We start from the raw sequence: 17,482 nt of genomic DNA on the forward strand, positions 1-17,482 counted from the left end.
GGGAAAGATTATTGACGTTGTCATTAGTTCAACAGGGGGAAACTGGGCTAGAGTAACAACAACAGTATCAATGCACAGCGGATGTAAGTTCAACATGGCGGCCGTCCGAGGCCTTACGCGGCTTAGAACTCGTGAATTTCTTCGCGGTCGCTGTGTTTCGACTAGCAAGATTCCGAGAAATGCGAGAGGTGTATCACAGGGGGAAATGCGTATTCTAACATCGCAGCACGGTTTATTCAGAAAGGTAATATTTTCCAGCAGTAAATTTGCGAGAATTGCGCTTCTGTAGTGTAAGAACCTGGCCAGATGCAACTAGTATAAGACTCATGTTAGCAGCGATCGATGCAGTTAATTACACTCATAGCTCAAACGATTTGTTCTGTTTCCTATTTTAAACAATTTTTTAAGCGTGGCTTTTTAATTTCGATCTGAGAAACAAAATGGCGTGGGGAAATCAAAATTTAATAAAGAAAGCAGACACGATTCAATATTCTTTTTCAACTGAACCTGAGCAACCCTAGGAAACTGAGGCTAGTCGAGTGGAGTTTTTTTTTTTTTTTTTTTCAATCGTTTAACCCCTAAGAGTGACTAGCATCTAAATTCTCCTAACAATATCACCCCTGAATGAAGCATTAAGGTTGTGAGAATAAAGAAAATGATCACCAACTCAAGAAGCTCTTGATTGTTACAAGATTCTCCTGGTCAGCACCTTGGAAAATGTTTAAAGAACAGTATTGAGAATATACATACTGATGTTAGGGTGTAAAAGGTTAACTCGCACCTGATCCAGATAAATTTGCTTTATCGTCATCCATCCATTTGATATGCCATGAAGTAGGGGTTGTTTTCTCCACTGTTGTAGTATACAAGAGGTTTACAAACTCGTTGCCTTTCCTTTAAGGCAATAAGTGGTTCATTGTCTACTCATGGTCCATTCAAAGCCGTGTCATTTTTGCGACCATTGAGCAGCCAATCACAAAGCAGCTTTTTGGCAGACCTGAAGTCAACTCCACCGCCGGCTGTATATCTTGGCTTCTCTGGAGCAATTCCATTCTGTGGCCTAGCTGCTGTGGCATTTGTTTCTCCAGAACACTTAAATCTGGTTGCTCATGCTCAACAAGCATATGGGGCATGCATTCTGTCATTTCTTGGGGCAGTACATTGGGGTTATGCCCTACCAAAGACTAGTGAACTTAAACCAGACTGGAACACACTTGGATACAGTGTTACTCCGTCTCTCATAGCCTGGTCAGCCTTGCTGATGAATCCTGTACCAGGACTGACAACATTGTGTTTTGGGCTTGCTGTAGCTTTATGGAAAGATTTGAAGACAACTTGTTTTCCTTCATGGTACATCGCCTTACGAAAAGCTCTGTCTACTTTGGCTATGACTTCAGTTGGTTTAACTGCAGCAGTCTTGTATTTTCAATAGTCAGATGTATATGACACTTAAAGAGAGGGTTATTGATATTTCTGGTTATAATTATATATTTGTTGCTGTTTTAAGTAACCATTTTATTCTCAGATTAACCTCTTCGAACGGTGGAACTTGGTTTGCAAAGGACAATGCAGGGCCTTTTTTTGTAAGCTTTTAACATGCTCATGGTGTAAGGACATTGTCCAAAGTTAATTACTAAGAATTTTTAAGCCACCTGGTATATTGAGTTTTTTATATCATCCAATTAAAGTGCTGTATGGTGGCTAATGATTTGGAATTACTGCCTTGGATTTCATTACAGTTAAAACATATTAACCAACTGCACAATGTAGAGTACAAATAATGCATGAATTGAGTACAAATATGACACGATATTTGTACTGCAGAGAACCATAAATAAATATCAGCAAAATTCACCCACACTGTAATAACAATTTGGCATGTTGGATAAATGTCTTATTAAACGTTTTGTTGTGTAGTATCGCTGTGTATTTTTACTCGTTGTTTGTAATTTGACTCGCCATATGGGCTTGTCAAAATACAGCACAACTCGAAAAAATACTCAGTGATACTACACAACAAAATGTTTAAATGTTGAACTTAGTCCATACACCCAGGCTTTAGTTAAGGCTCTTCTGTTAATGGGTAACCCATGAAATTTTCCTTTAGGAAATCTTTAAAGAGCAGTCCACCTTAGATTTCTGAGGCAAATGTCTTTGGACACCCAGTGACTCCTCAGGACTCTTCTATTTCCTCTTGTTTAGGTCTTGTTTATTTTTCTTAGGTATTTTTTCCTTATTTCTAAGTTACAATTATTATTTTAGAGAAATGTTTTGTAAGATATTGGGAATGAAAAATCAAATTAACAACTTAGTTTGCCCATAACTACTGCTGTAGACAATACACAACTACATTATGTTTGGGGCGTTTATAAATGTTATTAAGGGTTCATAATTTTTATTCTGATCATAAATCATCAGAAATGCTAACCCAGGAAATCTCAATTTTATGCGAATAAATTGAAATTAAATGAGGCCTATTTTCTAAAAGATGAGCTTAGGTAACACTTGTTCATTCAAAAACTTCCCCACTTTATAAAAAGCTGGAGGTCATAATTTCTTGGCTACTCACTTGAGCAAAGAAAAAGTGTTATTCACTAGCCTAGCAACTTACTGTTAGTATAAGAATGTCACCTTTTTTTAATGCTTTATATTTCAAATCTCAGTCATTTGTAAAATGTCATAATAGTAAGGCATTATTGAGGAAATTTTAAGCATACAGAACCACTGGCGTGTACTGCAGCATTACACGCATGTGATGTACGTGTGACCAACACAGTGTAAATTACACGAAATCAGTCATCTAAAACTATTCAAGCTTGTCAGTGTCTTCAAATATAAGATGCAAGTCTCATATGAACCTACATGTAATAGCTATTTGATGAACATATCATTGCATATTCTCTTATCATTTAAGCAAATCTTCCCTACAAGAGTTAAATAAGTAAATTCAGTTTTGCTACTTTCTCCCTTTGAAAGAACTGATCTATTTGTTTTACAGTATTGTGCACAATATTATGCCGTATTGGTTTCCATCAGAAGTTTTTCATTGTTTCCTTAGTTCTTAATTGATCTAAAGATTTTTCCACTTTTTAGTGAGTTATGGCTAGGCTTTTCGTGATGCCATAATGCAAGATCTTGGAAAACCATTCAGAAGCCCTGAGCCCCATTAATCGTGGACTGTAATTTGTGAACCCAAGATTTCTCCGAGATCCCTCCGAGGTTTTTTCGTTTTCAGATAATTGTTACCACTTTTCTTCCTGGTTTAATAGTTTGTGAACGAAAATTAGTGTTTTGACGATAAAGGAAACTTTTGCTAGACAAAGATTCACAGCATTGAAGATTACAGCTAAAACTAAAATAATTCTATACTCAAGGAGCAATACAACCTCGTTCCCAGAGTTTCTCATCTTCCCCCTCCCCCGCCCCCCACCCCAGGAGCGGGATGAGAAACCCTGAGAACGAGGTTGGGAGTAATAGTGTAAAAAGGCGGTTGTGCCCGTAAAGGAGGCAACAACGCAAAACCCAAGTACAAGAGCCTGCGGGCTCAACAGACGGCGATAAGAGGTCTTTAGTGTAGCGGTAAACGCTAGTCACTGACTTTTTATTGAAACCTCCGGTAGTCTCTTCCTAACTGGAAGTACTTTTTTACTCGCGCAAACAAATAACTCGTGAAATCTTCACGAAGATCTTCAAACACGATGCTTTCTTCCCATTAACTGTTGAGCGTACAGCTCAAACTTGAACCACATTTTAAGAATTGCAATAAGCTTGAAACACCATCAGAGCTAGTCGATCAGCAGAATCTAATCCTCATCTGTTTGCCCCCCGAGCTGGCGATGGATCTCTCGATCTTGGTGTAGGGTACGGTTGAGGTGTTGATAGCCTAATACGAGGTGTGGCAACATGAGATGTTTTTGCTACTTGTTCTTTTTTTCTTGCGCTCAAGTTCGTGTTAATTCTCGGTTGTACGTTGTATTTGGATTTTCTCGTTTTTCGCTGTTGCTTTGGACTGGTGGACATACTGCTGGTAACGCTCGCTGTGTCTGATTCATCGTCAAAAAATTCTGGCTCAGGAGGCTGTGAATAAAAGTCGCATTTTCAACATTTATAGGCAGATAATAATCACCGTTCATCTGAGTTATATGTGGCATTACGTACGCGCGATTTCCAGCCTCTGTTCGGAAAATAAGCCCGCGTTTCTTCCGGTGCCTTATCGGAAAGATCGGAGTCCGCACTCGAGGAAACGGCGAAAATCAAGCCTGCAGCATGTGTGGCTGACGAGCAAAGGAAAGGGCTGAGGAAAGTTTACCTCAAATATATAAATCGTTGTGTTGCGCATTTGAAACAAAGGAAAGAGTGTTGTACTTACATCATCCGTTTGAACACATGAATCGCTCATTTTTGCCTTGTCTGTTTGAATGTGGATGTGACTTAGTGGTTTCCTCTCTGTTTGGACAATGCTGTCAATCAACTTTAAACTAATCGTCTGTGTGTCGACAGTCGCCACTGGTGTTGGTTCTTCCGCTTCCGTTTGGATCATTAGTTCCGCCGTTTCGACTTCCGGTTCCGGTTCTGTTAACATGCAAGCACTCTGTGTTCTGACAACAACTGTTTGTACTTGAGATGTGTTGTACAAGACTTGCATTGTTTGCGTGTACGCTGCCGCCGTTGGAATCTTGGGCGGGTCAATGTAGACTGTCTGTTTATGAGGTAAATAATATGAGATTGTATCTTTTCTTCAAGGAATGGACTATCCTGAACTTAACAGTTAAGAAACGGGCTCAAATCCCGTCAAAGACTAAAAATTTTCAGTTTTCTTTCTTCAGCTTCTCTTATCGCAGCTCCCCTGCAAGGATAATTTCATTATATTTGTTTCATCTGCGGGTCAAATTTCATTTGATTGTGATCAGAGAAGTTTTCAATTGAGTGTCGCCGGTGATCCGATATTGCTTTACTATATTCCTACACTTGCACTCTCTGATTGGTTTAAAAAAACTCGCGCCATACCCCTCGACTTATCTGATGCAAAACTGAAACCAAACCTGACATGGTTACGTCCGTTTCTTTTCCATTGAGACCATTTGCACGTTATCACCTGGAGTTCTCATTGACTGCCTGCAATATTTTCCTTTTTACCATATTTGGCACCAATGTCGCAATCTGATAGACCAATTCACCGTTGTCGATAAGAATAGAACAACGCTGCTCGCGTCAACATCTTACGGTAACGTGTCACGCACTGAATTTTCTTCTCTTATTTGACGTCGATATTGTGATTTAAAAAAAAAAAAAGTCGGACTCGTGAGGCGCAGCCTGATTGGCCTTTGTGGTTACCGTTGTCTTGGCACCACACTCAATTGGAAAGCAGTCTATGAAAATAATTCTAGTAAAGAAACGTATCTCCTAGGCCCTATAGATTTTGCACAACCAGGATTTGTTAAGAGAACAAATTTCTTTTCCTTAAAATGAATGAAATAATCACAACAATACCAAAATACAACAAAGTTCAAGTCGAATGAACCAGCGACAATCCTCTTCTGGGAAACCGATGCTTTCCCCCCCCCCCCCCCTCCCCGTTTTACACTCGTTATCTTTTCTACTTTACTTCCTCAAGAGAAATGGAGTCTACAAAATTTACTTGCCTCGGTTACAATACGGGTCTCTCCTTCTTTGGTTCTGTTTGGTATGTTGTTGACCATGTAGTCCCACTCCGGAGAGACTGGTGCACAGGAGTAGGGACCTGAGCACGAGGCCAGCTGGGGTCTGAACGTCTTGGGATTCGCACACACATCACATTCACACCTGCTACAGTTGTTCTCGTGTCTCATTTCTCTATCGTTGCTTTCTTCAGATGCGATCTGTGATTTCTTCTGGCATTTCTGAGCCCGTTTTAGCTGTTTTAAAGAGAAAACAATCCCAAATATTAGTCAAGGAAATTTCTGATAGATTTTTGCACTTTACGCAGGAATACTTCAACACGCAGAATAGGGTTAGTAACAAAGAGTTGCGTTTCTGCAATAGGCTGCAATCCTGTAAAGGCTTTTGGACTAAGTCACATGACGCTAATTTGTCTCATGAAATCACTTCTTACGTATTTGTGCACGATCCTCGCAGTAAATAACACTATTTAAGTAATAGTGAAAATCAGACCTGAAAAAATTCAGGCCTGTACGGGATTCGAACCACTGACCTCTCCGATACTAGTGCAGCGCTCTGCCAATTAAGCTAGCTGGCCAACTGGGAGCTATTGCTTAAATTGTGTTCTTTACTGCGAGGATCGTGCACAACTACGTTTCTATAACGCAGTTCAGATATATGAATATCATATATTCGTTGTGTTTGAAATCACTTTTATTGACCTCAGATAGGTCACTGTTGAATATCAAACCCGACAGATGAATATATGAAGTTACGATGAACCAACAGTTTTAGTACTGACAATTATAAGAGCATCAACAAGAGCTACAAAAAATCACAGGAAATCTGAATTTAAGTCCAAAGTTTTGCTCAAATATGCTCTTTCTATCTTTAGGGACGTGAAATATCACAACATGATTGTCCTCAGTTTTTTTCTAGTGAGGTTGAAAATAGAATAGACACTTTGGCTTTTTAGAGGAGTCACGAGAGTTGGGATTCTTTTATTTCCCTAGTTAAAGAATTTCCGAGATAGAGGTGGATGTGGAGGCACAGTTGCCCTAGGGTCCGACTCAGCGACTTCTCCTTCTTCCTTTATCTCAGTGGACGTAATTTTCCTAGGAGACTGACTTATTCTCACCTGGGGAACGACTCCAAGAATCAGCAGTGCCGCAGATATAACAATCATGACGAGACCTGTGACACCGTAAAAGGGATTGGGATACCGCCGCACGTGCATTATTACGGGAATCTCGATGGCACACATTACACTTGCTATTGCCACACACAGGGCACAGTTTCGCGTGTTGTTACACAACGGCATACACAGGTGGCGTGCCGGCCAGGATACTAAGGTGCCAATTAGGAGAAGTACTCCCTTGGGAAGGAATAGGAGAGCCAATGCTCCCATCTCGTTGTCCGAAATGCATTCTTCAACAAGGACTGTTCGCTCGTGGTATGGACGGAGTGTGGATACCTGTTAAAATTCAACAATTGGTTTAGGATGTTCGTTTAGTTAGTGAGAAGGGATGGTGCAGAGGTGAAAGGCTTGCTTCCCACCGCTAGGGCCTGAGTTTGAATTACGGACATGACGTCACATATGGGTCGAGTTTGGTGTTTATTTTCTTCCTCGCTCTAAGGGGTTTTCTCAGGGTTCTCCGGTTCTCGTATCTTCAAAGAAACCAACAGCTCAAAAAAAGTGGACGAACTACGACCCCATGGCTGTGCCACTGTTAAAATCTAATATAATTCTAATCTAAGAAAGTTTAGTACGAGTAATGTGCAGTTTTCAAAACTTATTTTATAATTATGAGCAGTTAATAATAAACTCATTTCAACCAACCTCTCGCAAAGCTCTCACCGCACGTGGGTTAAAAATAACTTGCCACGTGATCAACAAAATGACGTCACAAATGAAGATAACAAGCGCTATGAAATGCATCCCCATCCATGGAACCTGAATCAAGAATGAAATTTTGTCACCGTTAGAAGTGATTAAGATGTAATTTCTCCCTATAATATTCATACATTATCCAGCAAGCAGGTAATGAGAATACTCAAACTCATCAGATAGAAGTTGTTATCTTGATGTAGCACCACAGTCATGTAACTAATTTACAAGGAAATGTGTAGAAGCTAGAGGGAAGAACTAACAATCAGATCATGAAACTTAAAAAATAAAATAAGAATAGGGGGAAGAGGTAAAGCGAATGCGAGGACTTTTACAGGACGACACAGGTTACCAGTATACACCAGGGGACAGTTTTAACACCGCCAAACGAAAACGCTGGAGAAGATGTGGCCTTTTTCCAGCGCGAGAAAAGATGTTATCGTTAAAAAGCACAGGAAAATATGTAACTGTTGGATAGCTTGGTATTTTGTGAGACCCTTGCATGCCGTGGGAAACTTGTAACTCGCACTGTTTAAATAAAGAGAGAATGACTTGAAAATATTTTTAGTTATTCGTTTGCGAATTATTTTTGGGTCCTTAGATACTTTGGCATGTTCAAAGCAAGCAAAAAGAAGAACCTTACTCCCGTTAAACCCTACGACTCAGTGGAAATGATCTAGCCTTCCATTTTAGGACACGTTTTGAATTTTTGTTAAGCATTAAGTACACATGCGCACCTTTTTTATCGTAAGCGGTCTCCATGATACAACTCTGAAAGCGAAGAGAACTCTGGGAAGTACGCTGGCAAGACACAATGTGAATCCCAGGCTAAGAAACCAGGAACGAGTCTGAAAATGAAACAAGGCTGATAGTTTCTAAAGAAACTGTTTGGGGCTGCGTCGGTGGGGGTAACGAAATAATTTGAATATATCAAGAAAGTTGAAATGGTAAATTGGCCACCGTTACGATTATAAAAGCTGACGTTTCGAGCGTTAGCCCTTCGTCGGAGCGAATAGAGGAATTGTGGGTTCTATGTGCTTTTAAAGGCAAAAAATGGAGCTACGTTATTGGTGGGAACATGGCAACAAGAAAAACACGAATGAATTAGTGGAAAGAATAGCGTTCTTTGATACCTGTGGGATGTAGACTGCCGGTTTGAAAGATGAGCTTTTGTTCAAGGTTGAAAATGAAACAGATACGATACCAATGTCGCATATTGAAGAAGACAGAGTTTTTTCAAACTGTACTGGTTTCTGTTCTCTCCGAATTATGTTCGCCAACATCTAATCATAACTTTCTGTAAGTCTGCTCAATCGATCGTACACATTTTTTTTTCTAAAGGACAAAAGCCTAGAAATTAGACACCAGTTTCCCGTTTTGATCATTCATTGTTCCTGATAATAAGCAGGCTTGAAGAATAAGAAGGTGGTGATAAATTTAGGACAGTCAGGGGGTCATCAGGAAATCTGCTCTATAAAAAAGAGGAAGGACCTATCTTTTTAAAAGTAAATTTAAAGGGGTCTGAATTTTTTTTTCTTTTCCATGGAAGGAGTTTTAACATTTCCTACTGCTTTCTGATGGTTCTTACTAGCCCCCCTACGTCCCCCCTCCCCCCCCCCCAGTAAGCAGAAATGATGAATGGTTTCTTATGGGTTATCCTAGCTTTTCCATGTACTTACTCTTACCTTACAAACCCACTGCATCGATTGGAAAGAAATAAGGGCACTGTCAAGCCCAAACAGCACAACAGAAAGTAGATTCAACATGCAGCCAAAGATGAGCAACTCAGTCAGGTAAAAGCCAGAATGGTAGATGACTCTGATTTGTTTTGTAATAAGAAACATGTGGTTAGCGACATTATGAAGGGAAAACAATTGGATCGTATTGCGCAGATGAAATGAAATTGAAGTCCCGTGGTTGTGATTATTAGCAGAATTTGGTTTGGCCTCAGCGCATCAATTTACAAACCAGAGTTTCTCTTTGCAACATTCTAAATCTCTGTGCAGCATGTTCCGAACCACTTCGAACTGTCACAACTTTAAGGTGGCTCTGTGCCAAAAATAAAATGGTAGCACTTGATCCGCCAAACAGTACGCCCCAAAGCAGGAAGGTACTAAATGAGGAAACCGTTTTTAGGTTTTATAAGGAGGGTCGTTGCAATATTCTTGGTATGTCTAGGTCACATTGGACTACCCTTAACTTGAAGAAGGCTTCAGCTAGAATACCAGCTTAGTTATTCAAAAGAAGCATAAAAGAGGCAAAAATAAGCCGAGAGGAACAAGTATGGCGGAAGCTGGAGGACAATAAAACGGACTGTGGATAATTAATTTAATAGAATGGCTAAATTTATCAAAACGAACCAACAACTGGCAACTTACGAGTGCAAAATCGATATCGTTAAAATGGTTTCGGCCCACCACCAGAAACGAAGCAATTTAGAGGTTTACCTACCTATGTCGTCGAAAAACTAGAAGTAAAGCCAAACAGAGAACGCAGCAGACGAGAAGGAATCCAGAGATCAAAGACCACGAGATGAAGAGAGGAAGGCTGATGTATAACCAAGAATCTGTTGAGGCCTTTCTTTGATATGGTTGGCCAGCTGTGGATTGAGAATAAGATGGACTTCTTTTCTTAACAAATGGTAAACGCCGCAGCGCACACCATTGACTTTATGGATACACGCGAGAGTTTGCAAAGCACGAAAGAAGCACAAGGCGATAGCCGAGAGTGACCCTAAATTCTACTAACAAATCTTACGTGACCAAGTGACCAAAAAAAAACAAGCGCGCGGAAACTAGTTAGGAATGTACACCCAAGGGCAAATTTTGGACACTAAATTGACCACTCAGAGTATGCGTTTTACTTTGGTAGTGCTATAATTCTCATTACCATTCCAAAAAAATTATCTTAGGACCAGATGATGAGAGCAAAGACATCGATCTGTTGGAGGGCGATATCTTAATATAAGAGCAAAAACTCAGTCCGACTAATTTACGAGGAAATTTGTGGCAGCAAGTAGGAAGAATTATTTACCAGATCTCGGGAGTTAAAAGTATTTAGAATAACGTTAAGGAAAACTTAGAAGCTAGACTGCTCCCTGCTTATGGACGTTTTTCGCCGAATGATTTCTGTTTTCCTCCTTTTGTGTGCTTGTAAAACATTCACTTCGAGGAAGAAACGAGCCTCATCTACACTACCTAGAAAATCTCACCTTTTTGCGAATGAAAAATGTTCATTCTCGAATTCGTTTCTCCTCTCTGCCGTTTGCGTTTGAACCAACCATACAAAAAAAACGTTCTTCGAGACATGTACCTTAAGGTTTAACAAGGAGCTTCTAACAGGACTTACCTGGCCACTGTACATATTTCAAAACCGCTGGTGTACTGTTTCCAGTTGAATCTCCCTTCAGTAGTAGGGAGGGGGGATTGTAGTCATATACACCCACCTCAAAAGAGCCAACTGGACAAAAAGGAAAAAAAAAGATAACAATGGATTCTTTTTCCTTTTAAAGAAAAAAATAGTTCTATTTTTTTTAGCCGTGAAAGATATATTACTGAGGGGCTGAATAGGAAATACCTTCAACTTTTATTCAACAGAAAGCATTTGAAAAGGGAGCTGATGCTTGTCTACCGCTTACCAGATTTCGTAAACTGCTGGATGAAGACTTTGCACTTCCGATTTCCATTCTCATCAAACGCGACCACACCCTATAACCGACCAAAAGTAAATAGAAATTGTTTCAAAGATAGTAAATTGACGTAATCACCTCAAATAAATCACACTCCATAACAAAATAATAATCACTTCCCCACACTCACCGCTCCTTATATTCTCAGTCTCCCAGCCTCTTGGTACAAATTTCTTTCTCTCACCAGCCTTCCGCTTCCATTAAAATCATAGATGACGGCCATAATTTTCGCTACGAAAATACTGAGCAGTTGCTTGCCAAAATACACCTGCTCTGCAGCTAGTTATAACTTAGTTCTTATTAACCGACCTAGCTCGGTTAATAAGATGTTTATTATATGGCTGTGTCTTATATGCCAATTTGTTATATTCATTGTACCTTTTTTTCTAGACCGGTCTAGATGGGAAAATCTAGACCGCTTTCAATATTGATTTCAGCCAATCAAATTTGTGAATTCGGTAGTTCCCAGTCCTTGTGAGACACAGCCATATAATAAATTTTGGATAGAAAATCAGTGACACGCTCGCCTGTGGCTCATAGGCAACCTTTTCTTGCTTCTTTTTGTCTTTTTGTTTTTGTCTTAGTTTTTCTTTTTTTTTTCCTCGTTACGTCATCTGTAATCTTTACCTGAACTGATTCAAGACAACATGGTATTCTCTAACAATTGTCTGCACGTACAACCCTTACCGAAGGTCCCGTAAAATGTACTTGGGCTGCTTCTTCCTTCAACAGCTCGCTCACCATCAGTCGCCCGTAGCCAAGGTCGTGTAGTTCCATGCCCCACGCAGTAAATACTGGCCGAGCGCGCTCAAGAGTAACGGCAATCGCCCACATTGCCTCGTAAGCAAATGGCGCATAAGTACTACGGAATGAGGATGGAATCCTTTCTTTGTAGTGCGTAAAGAATTCATCGGTTGTCTAAAAAATGGTAACATGCAAATTACTTAAGTGCGAAAATGTACTTTTTGCTAAGAGGCAGGAAAAGGAAATGGTTTGGAGGGCAAACGCTGCCTCATCGTATAAAGTACATGTACCTTTCCTGACACTAAAGTGTTGCTGATTTCATTCTTGTAGTAGAAAGTAAAGTGGTGATCCAATGCTTCTTCCATCTGTGATCTCGTGCAATCTAATTTGGTGGAGGGTTCAGGAACCCACCAATCAGATGTTACATTAACATCCGGGGTAGATGTTACCATCCAGACGTAGTTTTCTCCGTACATTCCGTTACGATATGCCTGAAATGGAAAAAAGTAATAATCGAGAAGTATTAGAATAGGACATCATAAAAGATTGCCATACCACCCCTGAGTAAAAAAGTAAGTAAAGTCTGTTTACGAGCCTAGTGGCCCATTAGGCCGGTGCTTAACTCCGGTTTCTGTAGCATGAAGCGGCTAGGAGTATTTCTACTCCCCCTGGAAGGGATGCTAGTCCATCGCAGGGTTACCCCCAGAATTAAATTGTCGGTACCCATTTATACACCTGGGTGAAGAGAGGCACTGTGAGAGTAAAGTGTCTTGCCTAAGAACACAACACAATGTCCTGGCCGGGGCTCGAACCCGGACCACTCGATCCGGAGTCGAGCATGAGTACTCTAAATGAATTCTGAGATGCAGGCCATAATCGAAAATTATAACTACTTCTAAGGTGTAAACAATAAACAGTCAAATACTGCATATGGCTACCCGTTCAGCACAGTTTTTGTAGTATTGAAAAACGTTTGTGAAAACGTAGTCTTTCAGAATATTTGTCTCACACAGTAATATCTGCAATGATAATAATAATAGTAATATAATAACAGTTTAAAGAGATAAGCTCGAAAGCCTCATGCTTCCCCTATCTCTGGGTTCCAACAATGATAGCCTATACTTCTTTAAATTTCGCCTGTTAATTGGATACAATTTTTTCATTTTATGTTATTTTCTTGAGACATTTGTATTTAGAATATTCCGCCATTCCGCCGATCCGCCGCAAATTAAGCGGCCCTTTTCGACAAAAGTCCCTGATTCAAACAGTTAAATGCTCTCTTTTCCGCGAAAAAAACATTCATATAAACACGTACGTACGCACACACGTACGTACCTACGCACGCACGCACGTTCGTACACAAGTACGCAGGCACCCCCTGTAAGCCGTACGTAGGCATTCACGTGCGCACGCACGCACGCGCGCACGTTTAAGGAAGCTTTACTGTTTCGGTTAACTTGCCCAATAATGGTTGCAGACAGAATATAAGGACGGGGAAACAGTCTTCTTCCCGTGAGTTTAGACACAATAACAGACTTACCTGACAAAACACTTCCCTTGCTCTGGAGTGATGAAATGTACCGATGATAATGTGGGCTCCCTTGTCCTAAGAAAGGAAAAGCCAAAATATTACTTTTGTCCAGAGTGTGCAGTACGCAATAACCATGACACAAATAGCATCCTCTCTCCGATCTTCTGGGGACGAACTGGAGTTAAAATCTGCAACTAAGGCCCCGACCGCACAAAACGAAGCAGACTGAATTTTGTATTCCTCCCCCAAGATTTTTTTTCTTTTTTTGACTCAGTCCGCTGTTCACACGTACACTGCTGTGCTTCCATTTAAAAACACAAACATTCCAACAAGTCTTCTAAAAGTAAATTCCTTCCTGCACCTTCAGGATTTCGACAGCAACTGCCGTATCTTGAGTAAAGCCTTCATTTGCCACGATTTTGCTACCATTGCCTTCCAGACTTTCAGCGAGATGTTCGCTTATCTATGAAGCAAAACAGTGCAATTAGGATCACTTAAATCTTAATCCTCAAGTTTATCAGGGTTACCAATCGTGATCGAGTACTTGGGACGCATGGACTAATCAGCTTAGAGAATTGAGAAAAAGAATCTGGTTTTCCTAATAATATTGAGTTAATCTCGATATTAGCTCCATACATCTGCTCGACTTTTGAAACATCTCTATCGGATTTTCAATTGCAAAATTCCGTCTGTTAGCGTGCGCAGTAAAAGCTTAGAAAAAATAGGAGTTGTATGCACACCGTGCAGGGCAGAACTCCTCGGCGCATGCAGTTCTGATTCACTTGCAACCGCTTGAATCGAGGAGTTTGGAGCAGCTAAAGAAAGTGCGCAATGACGATAACGAAAGAGCAGGAGTAATATGCACACTGTGCACAGCAGAACTCCTTGGCGCATGCATGCGCAGTTCTGATTCCCTCGCATTTGCCTGAATGGAACAGTTTGGAGCAGCTAAAGAATGCGCGCTATGGCGATAAAAATAGCAACACTACGTTTTCTCGGCTGAAAAATAACATAAATAAATAAGAATGATACAGCATTCTATGGCTACAGCAGCTATAATTTTAGCCTATAATCATTTTATCATCAAAGCCCGGTACATGCCACAAGTAAAGTGCTGCATTCAGCTTCTGCTATGCGCAAGTTTCATCCACTGCAGGAATGATAACACAAACATGCTGAGAAATTCACATGATTGTAAACTCACCAGTGAGTAGTATGGTGATGCATCATAAATCAAACCAATCTCGTCCTTCCAGCCAAATTTATTGACAAATTGTAAACGAGGTTCATTGAAAACGAATTCTGTTGGAACGGTGCGGAAGAATAAAGGATATTGGTCTCGTTTGGTTGTAAGCTCCAGGTCGGTTGCTCCATGGGAAAACTGCATAAAAATATATATACAAATCGAAACGGTATAATTAGGATCAGATCGCTTAAAATTGAGCATGTTTCTCGAAGGAAAAAAAAACTGTTCTTTGATCAGTAACACCAGATTCACTCCGCTTGAATTGTGATGGCGTAAAGAACGTCATTTTTCTTGAAACACTATTTATTTAAGTTTGCATGACTTTTCTCTGTCAAAACCTCCTCTAGCGCCAATGTATCTCCATCCCTTCCCCACAAAGAAATCACACCCTCCGGATGTGTTTGAGGAGATCTGGGGTTAGAAAACGAGAGGTTACACAGCGAGCACATACATCAAAATGGCGGACAAGACGGTGGTTTTCTCATTTTCGCTTCATTCTCATCCTGATCCATATCTCGATACCTCAATCCAGAGAGCTACGGGTAGGCGAGATATTCTGCTAAATATTTTGGCAAGTATTCAACTGGGCGTTAAAAATAATCTTTGTTGAACCTTTCAATTTCCTTCAGGCTTAAAGTGATGATCGAGAAGATGGTATAGGTAAGTGCGATTTCTTATGTTAAGGCAATTCAAAATCATGCAACAAATCAATAACCTGAGAAAATTTCGATTTTCTTGCTGAGTATCATAATAGTTTTGTTCAACATGTACACGTTTATTTAACCACCTATGCACGTTAAGTACATGTAACTAGAGAACTCAGATTAATTCCTACCTGTAAAATGCCAAACTTAGGCAGTCCAGCATATGCAGCAACTGTTTTTGCCAGGTCACCATTAAAAGGTCCGAGGATCATAAGTTTTTGAGGTGGAGTGTTCAAATATTCGTACAATACTTTGGTTCCTTCGCTGAGTTCACCCTGTTAGAAAGACATTTTATTATCCTCAGTCCTTAAGTACTGTGCTACAAGAAGAGGAGGTCTGTTTGACATTGGAAGAGGAAAACTTATTGTTTAACAGTTTGGAATTTATTTAGCTTGCAGTGCAGGTGTCTTACTGGGGCGAGTTAACGTTGTAAACTCGCGATCGTTTATCCTGCCTGGTATGTTTGATGTAGAGTTAGAGTGAACGGTGGGGGAGGGGTACAGGGGAAGGTGAAAATTTCTAAAATCTCCCCACCCCTCTCCTCTCCTTCCTTTTTACCGTCGCTCACCCCTTTAATGCAAGTTTCTTCCTCTCCCCAGCCTTCCACCGTTGTAAAATCAAGGATGGCAGAAATTATTTCCAATATGAAAAACCTGAGCATTCACTCGCACAATTCACGCCTTCTCCTTTAACTAAAAGAGTTCTTGAAGGAATTACTTCTGGGCCAGGATTTAAGAAATATTTTTGTTTCGAAGAAAATAATAAATGTCTCGTATGTCGACTTCTAAATATTAATAAAAAGTTTGGTGATTCGATGCTCAGCAGACGAATTTTTTATTTTTTTTTTTTTTCATTTTTTTTTTTTTTTGTAGGAAATGTAATGAAGTACAAATATTCTAGAACTCATCAGTGCTTATGATTCGAAATACCACATTTGGTAATTTATAAATCTACCACAGCAAAATGGCCCGTTTACGGTGAGTGTATAAGGATTATCGTAGCCAAAACTGGTGTGTTTTCAACACGAAGTGAAATTTGAAAAAAAAAAATTATAAAGATCAAAATAAAGAACGAGAAGAAAGGGCCTAAGGACAGATGTTTCAAGGCTTAATTACAACAGCAATCCAGACGAGATAATTATTTTCGCCGACAAGCATCATCAATTTTTCGTTCATAATGCCAATTAACAATTGGTTCATGCCTTAGCGTGAACTATCGAGTTATGGAGCCCGCGGGAAGTTTGGAGAGCACGAAAGAAGCGTAACAGTTGCCCGAGGCGATAGCTGAGGGCAACTCTAGCTTCTTGAGTGCTCTCCAAACTCCCCACGTGCTCCATAACTCGATAGTGCACAGCTGAAAGCATGAACCAATTGTTTTAGAACATAGCCGGTGGAATTGTGCATCAAATCCGACGCGAAAAACGTACAACAGTATCAAGCGAAGCGAATCGTGACGGCGCTGATGCCGAGTCTCCTTTTCCGTTGTTTTTCCCTTTTTCTGCCTCATTTACGAACTCTAGCCCATGGGAAAAGGTCGGAAAATTGTCTTCGTTTTGGGACTAGTGGGCCGAGTTTCTGTTTGTACCCATTATTGTCGCGAAATATATTATTTTTCCCCGCACTAACAATGACCGCTCGCGCCAAAAAAAAAACATTTCTGGCGAAGCGATTTGCTGACGCTATCAGCGTGCATTATCGGGATTTTGAGCACGCTTACGTATATTGAATTTGATTGCGCGGCTCTGCTAGCTATGTTCTAAATAAAAGGAAAAAACAACAGGTTACCTGTTGTTTTTTTAAGGCTCTACTTGGGTTAAGTTATTCCAAGTAGAGCCTTAAAAAGTCGTCATCCACTTCCGGTCGATGTTCATGATGCAACGGAAGTGAAATTAATCCATATCATTCTATTGTGTACTGCTGGCTTTTATGATGGAGTTAAGGCAGTTTACGAAGGGACCGGTCACTATTCATCAATTGGGGGGGGGGGGGGGATCTTAGTCTTCTGGTCGTGTCAGTAAAATTCCTCATCCCACCCTAAGGCTTTA

General features: G+C 40.3%; 2 protein-coding genes and 1 long non-coding RNA gene across 6 annotated transcripts in view; 2 read left to right on the top strand and 1 right to left on the bottom strand.

Annotated features, from left to right (window-relative positions):
• On the top strand, positions 1-3,417 carry LOC111324030 (transmembrane protein 69). 2 transcript variants are annotated; one of them, XM_088739596.1, is made up of 2 exons: positions 1-244; positions 863-3,417. In XM_088739596.1, the coding sequence occupies exons 1-2, from the start codon at positions 71-73 to the stop codon at positions 1,430-1,432; spliced, it is 744 nt and encodes a 247-aa protein (XP_088595722.1). In that variant the 5' UTR covers positions 1-70; the 3' UTR covers positions 1,433-3,417. The 2 variants fall into 2 exon arrangements, with proteins under 2 accessions (XP_088595722.1, XP_022783246.2); XM_022927511.2 differs by having other exon boundaries at positions 21-244; positions 902-3,417.
• Positions 2,628-17,482, bottom strand: part of LOC111324032 (gamma-aminobutyric acid type B receptor subunit 1) — a 20,611-nt gene continuing 5,756 nt past the window's right edge. For 2 of the 3 annotated variants that reach the window (XM_022927513.2, XM_022927514.2), the window contains exons 3-18: positions 15,570-15,713; positions 14,693-14,869; positions 13,850-13,951; positions 13,498-13,563; positions 12,248-12,448; positions 11,901-12,131; positions 11,163-11,232; positions 10,874-10,984; positions 9,977-10,124; positions 9,211-9,343; positions 8,263-8,373; positions 7,478-7,591; positions 6,776-7,111; positions 5,643-5,894; positions 4,370-4,699; positions 2,628-4,077 (exon numbers count right to left, since the gene is read on the bottom strand). In XM_022927513.2, coding sequence (XP_022783248.2) covers positions 3,811-4,077; positions 4,370-4,699; positions 5,643-5,894; positions 6,776-7,111; positions 7,478-7,591; positions 8,263-8,373; positions 9,211-9,343; positions 9,977-10,124; positions 10,874-10,984; positions 11,163-11,232; positions 11,901-12,131; positions 12,248-12,448; positions 13,498-13,563; positions 13,850-13,951; positions 14,693-14,869; positions 15,570-15,713 — 2,793 coding nt within the window. In that variant the 3' untranslated portion in view covers positions 2,628-3,810. Of the gene's footprint in view, positions 4,078-4,369; positions 4,700-5,638; positions 5,895-6,775; positions 7,112-7,477; positions 7,592-8,262; positions 8,374-9,210; positions 9,344-9,976; positions 10,125-10,873; positions 10,985-11,162; positions 11,233-11,900; positions 12,132-12,247; positions 12,449-13,497; positions 13,564-13,849; positions 13,952-14,692; positions 14,870-15,569; positions 15,714-17,482 lie in introns of all 3 variants that reach the window. The other variant, XM_088739592.1, reaches the window with a different exon arrangement.
• LOC148720813 (uncharacterized) lies at positions 15,189-16,460 on the top strand. Its single transcript, XR_015993481.1, has 3 exons — positions 15,189-15,276; positions 15,364-15,394; positions 16,311-16,460. It is a non-coding gene; the product is annotated as an uncharacterized LOC148720813 (long non-coding RNA).

This window comes from Stylophora pistillata, chromosome 11, assembly GCF_964205215.1.
Source record: "Stylophora pistillata chromosome 11, jaStyPist1.2, whole genome shotgun sequence".
NCBI lineage: Eukaryota > Metazoa > Cnidaria > Anthozoa > Scleractinia > Pocilloporidae > Stylophora > Stylophora pistillata.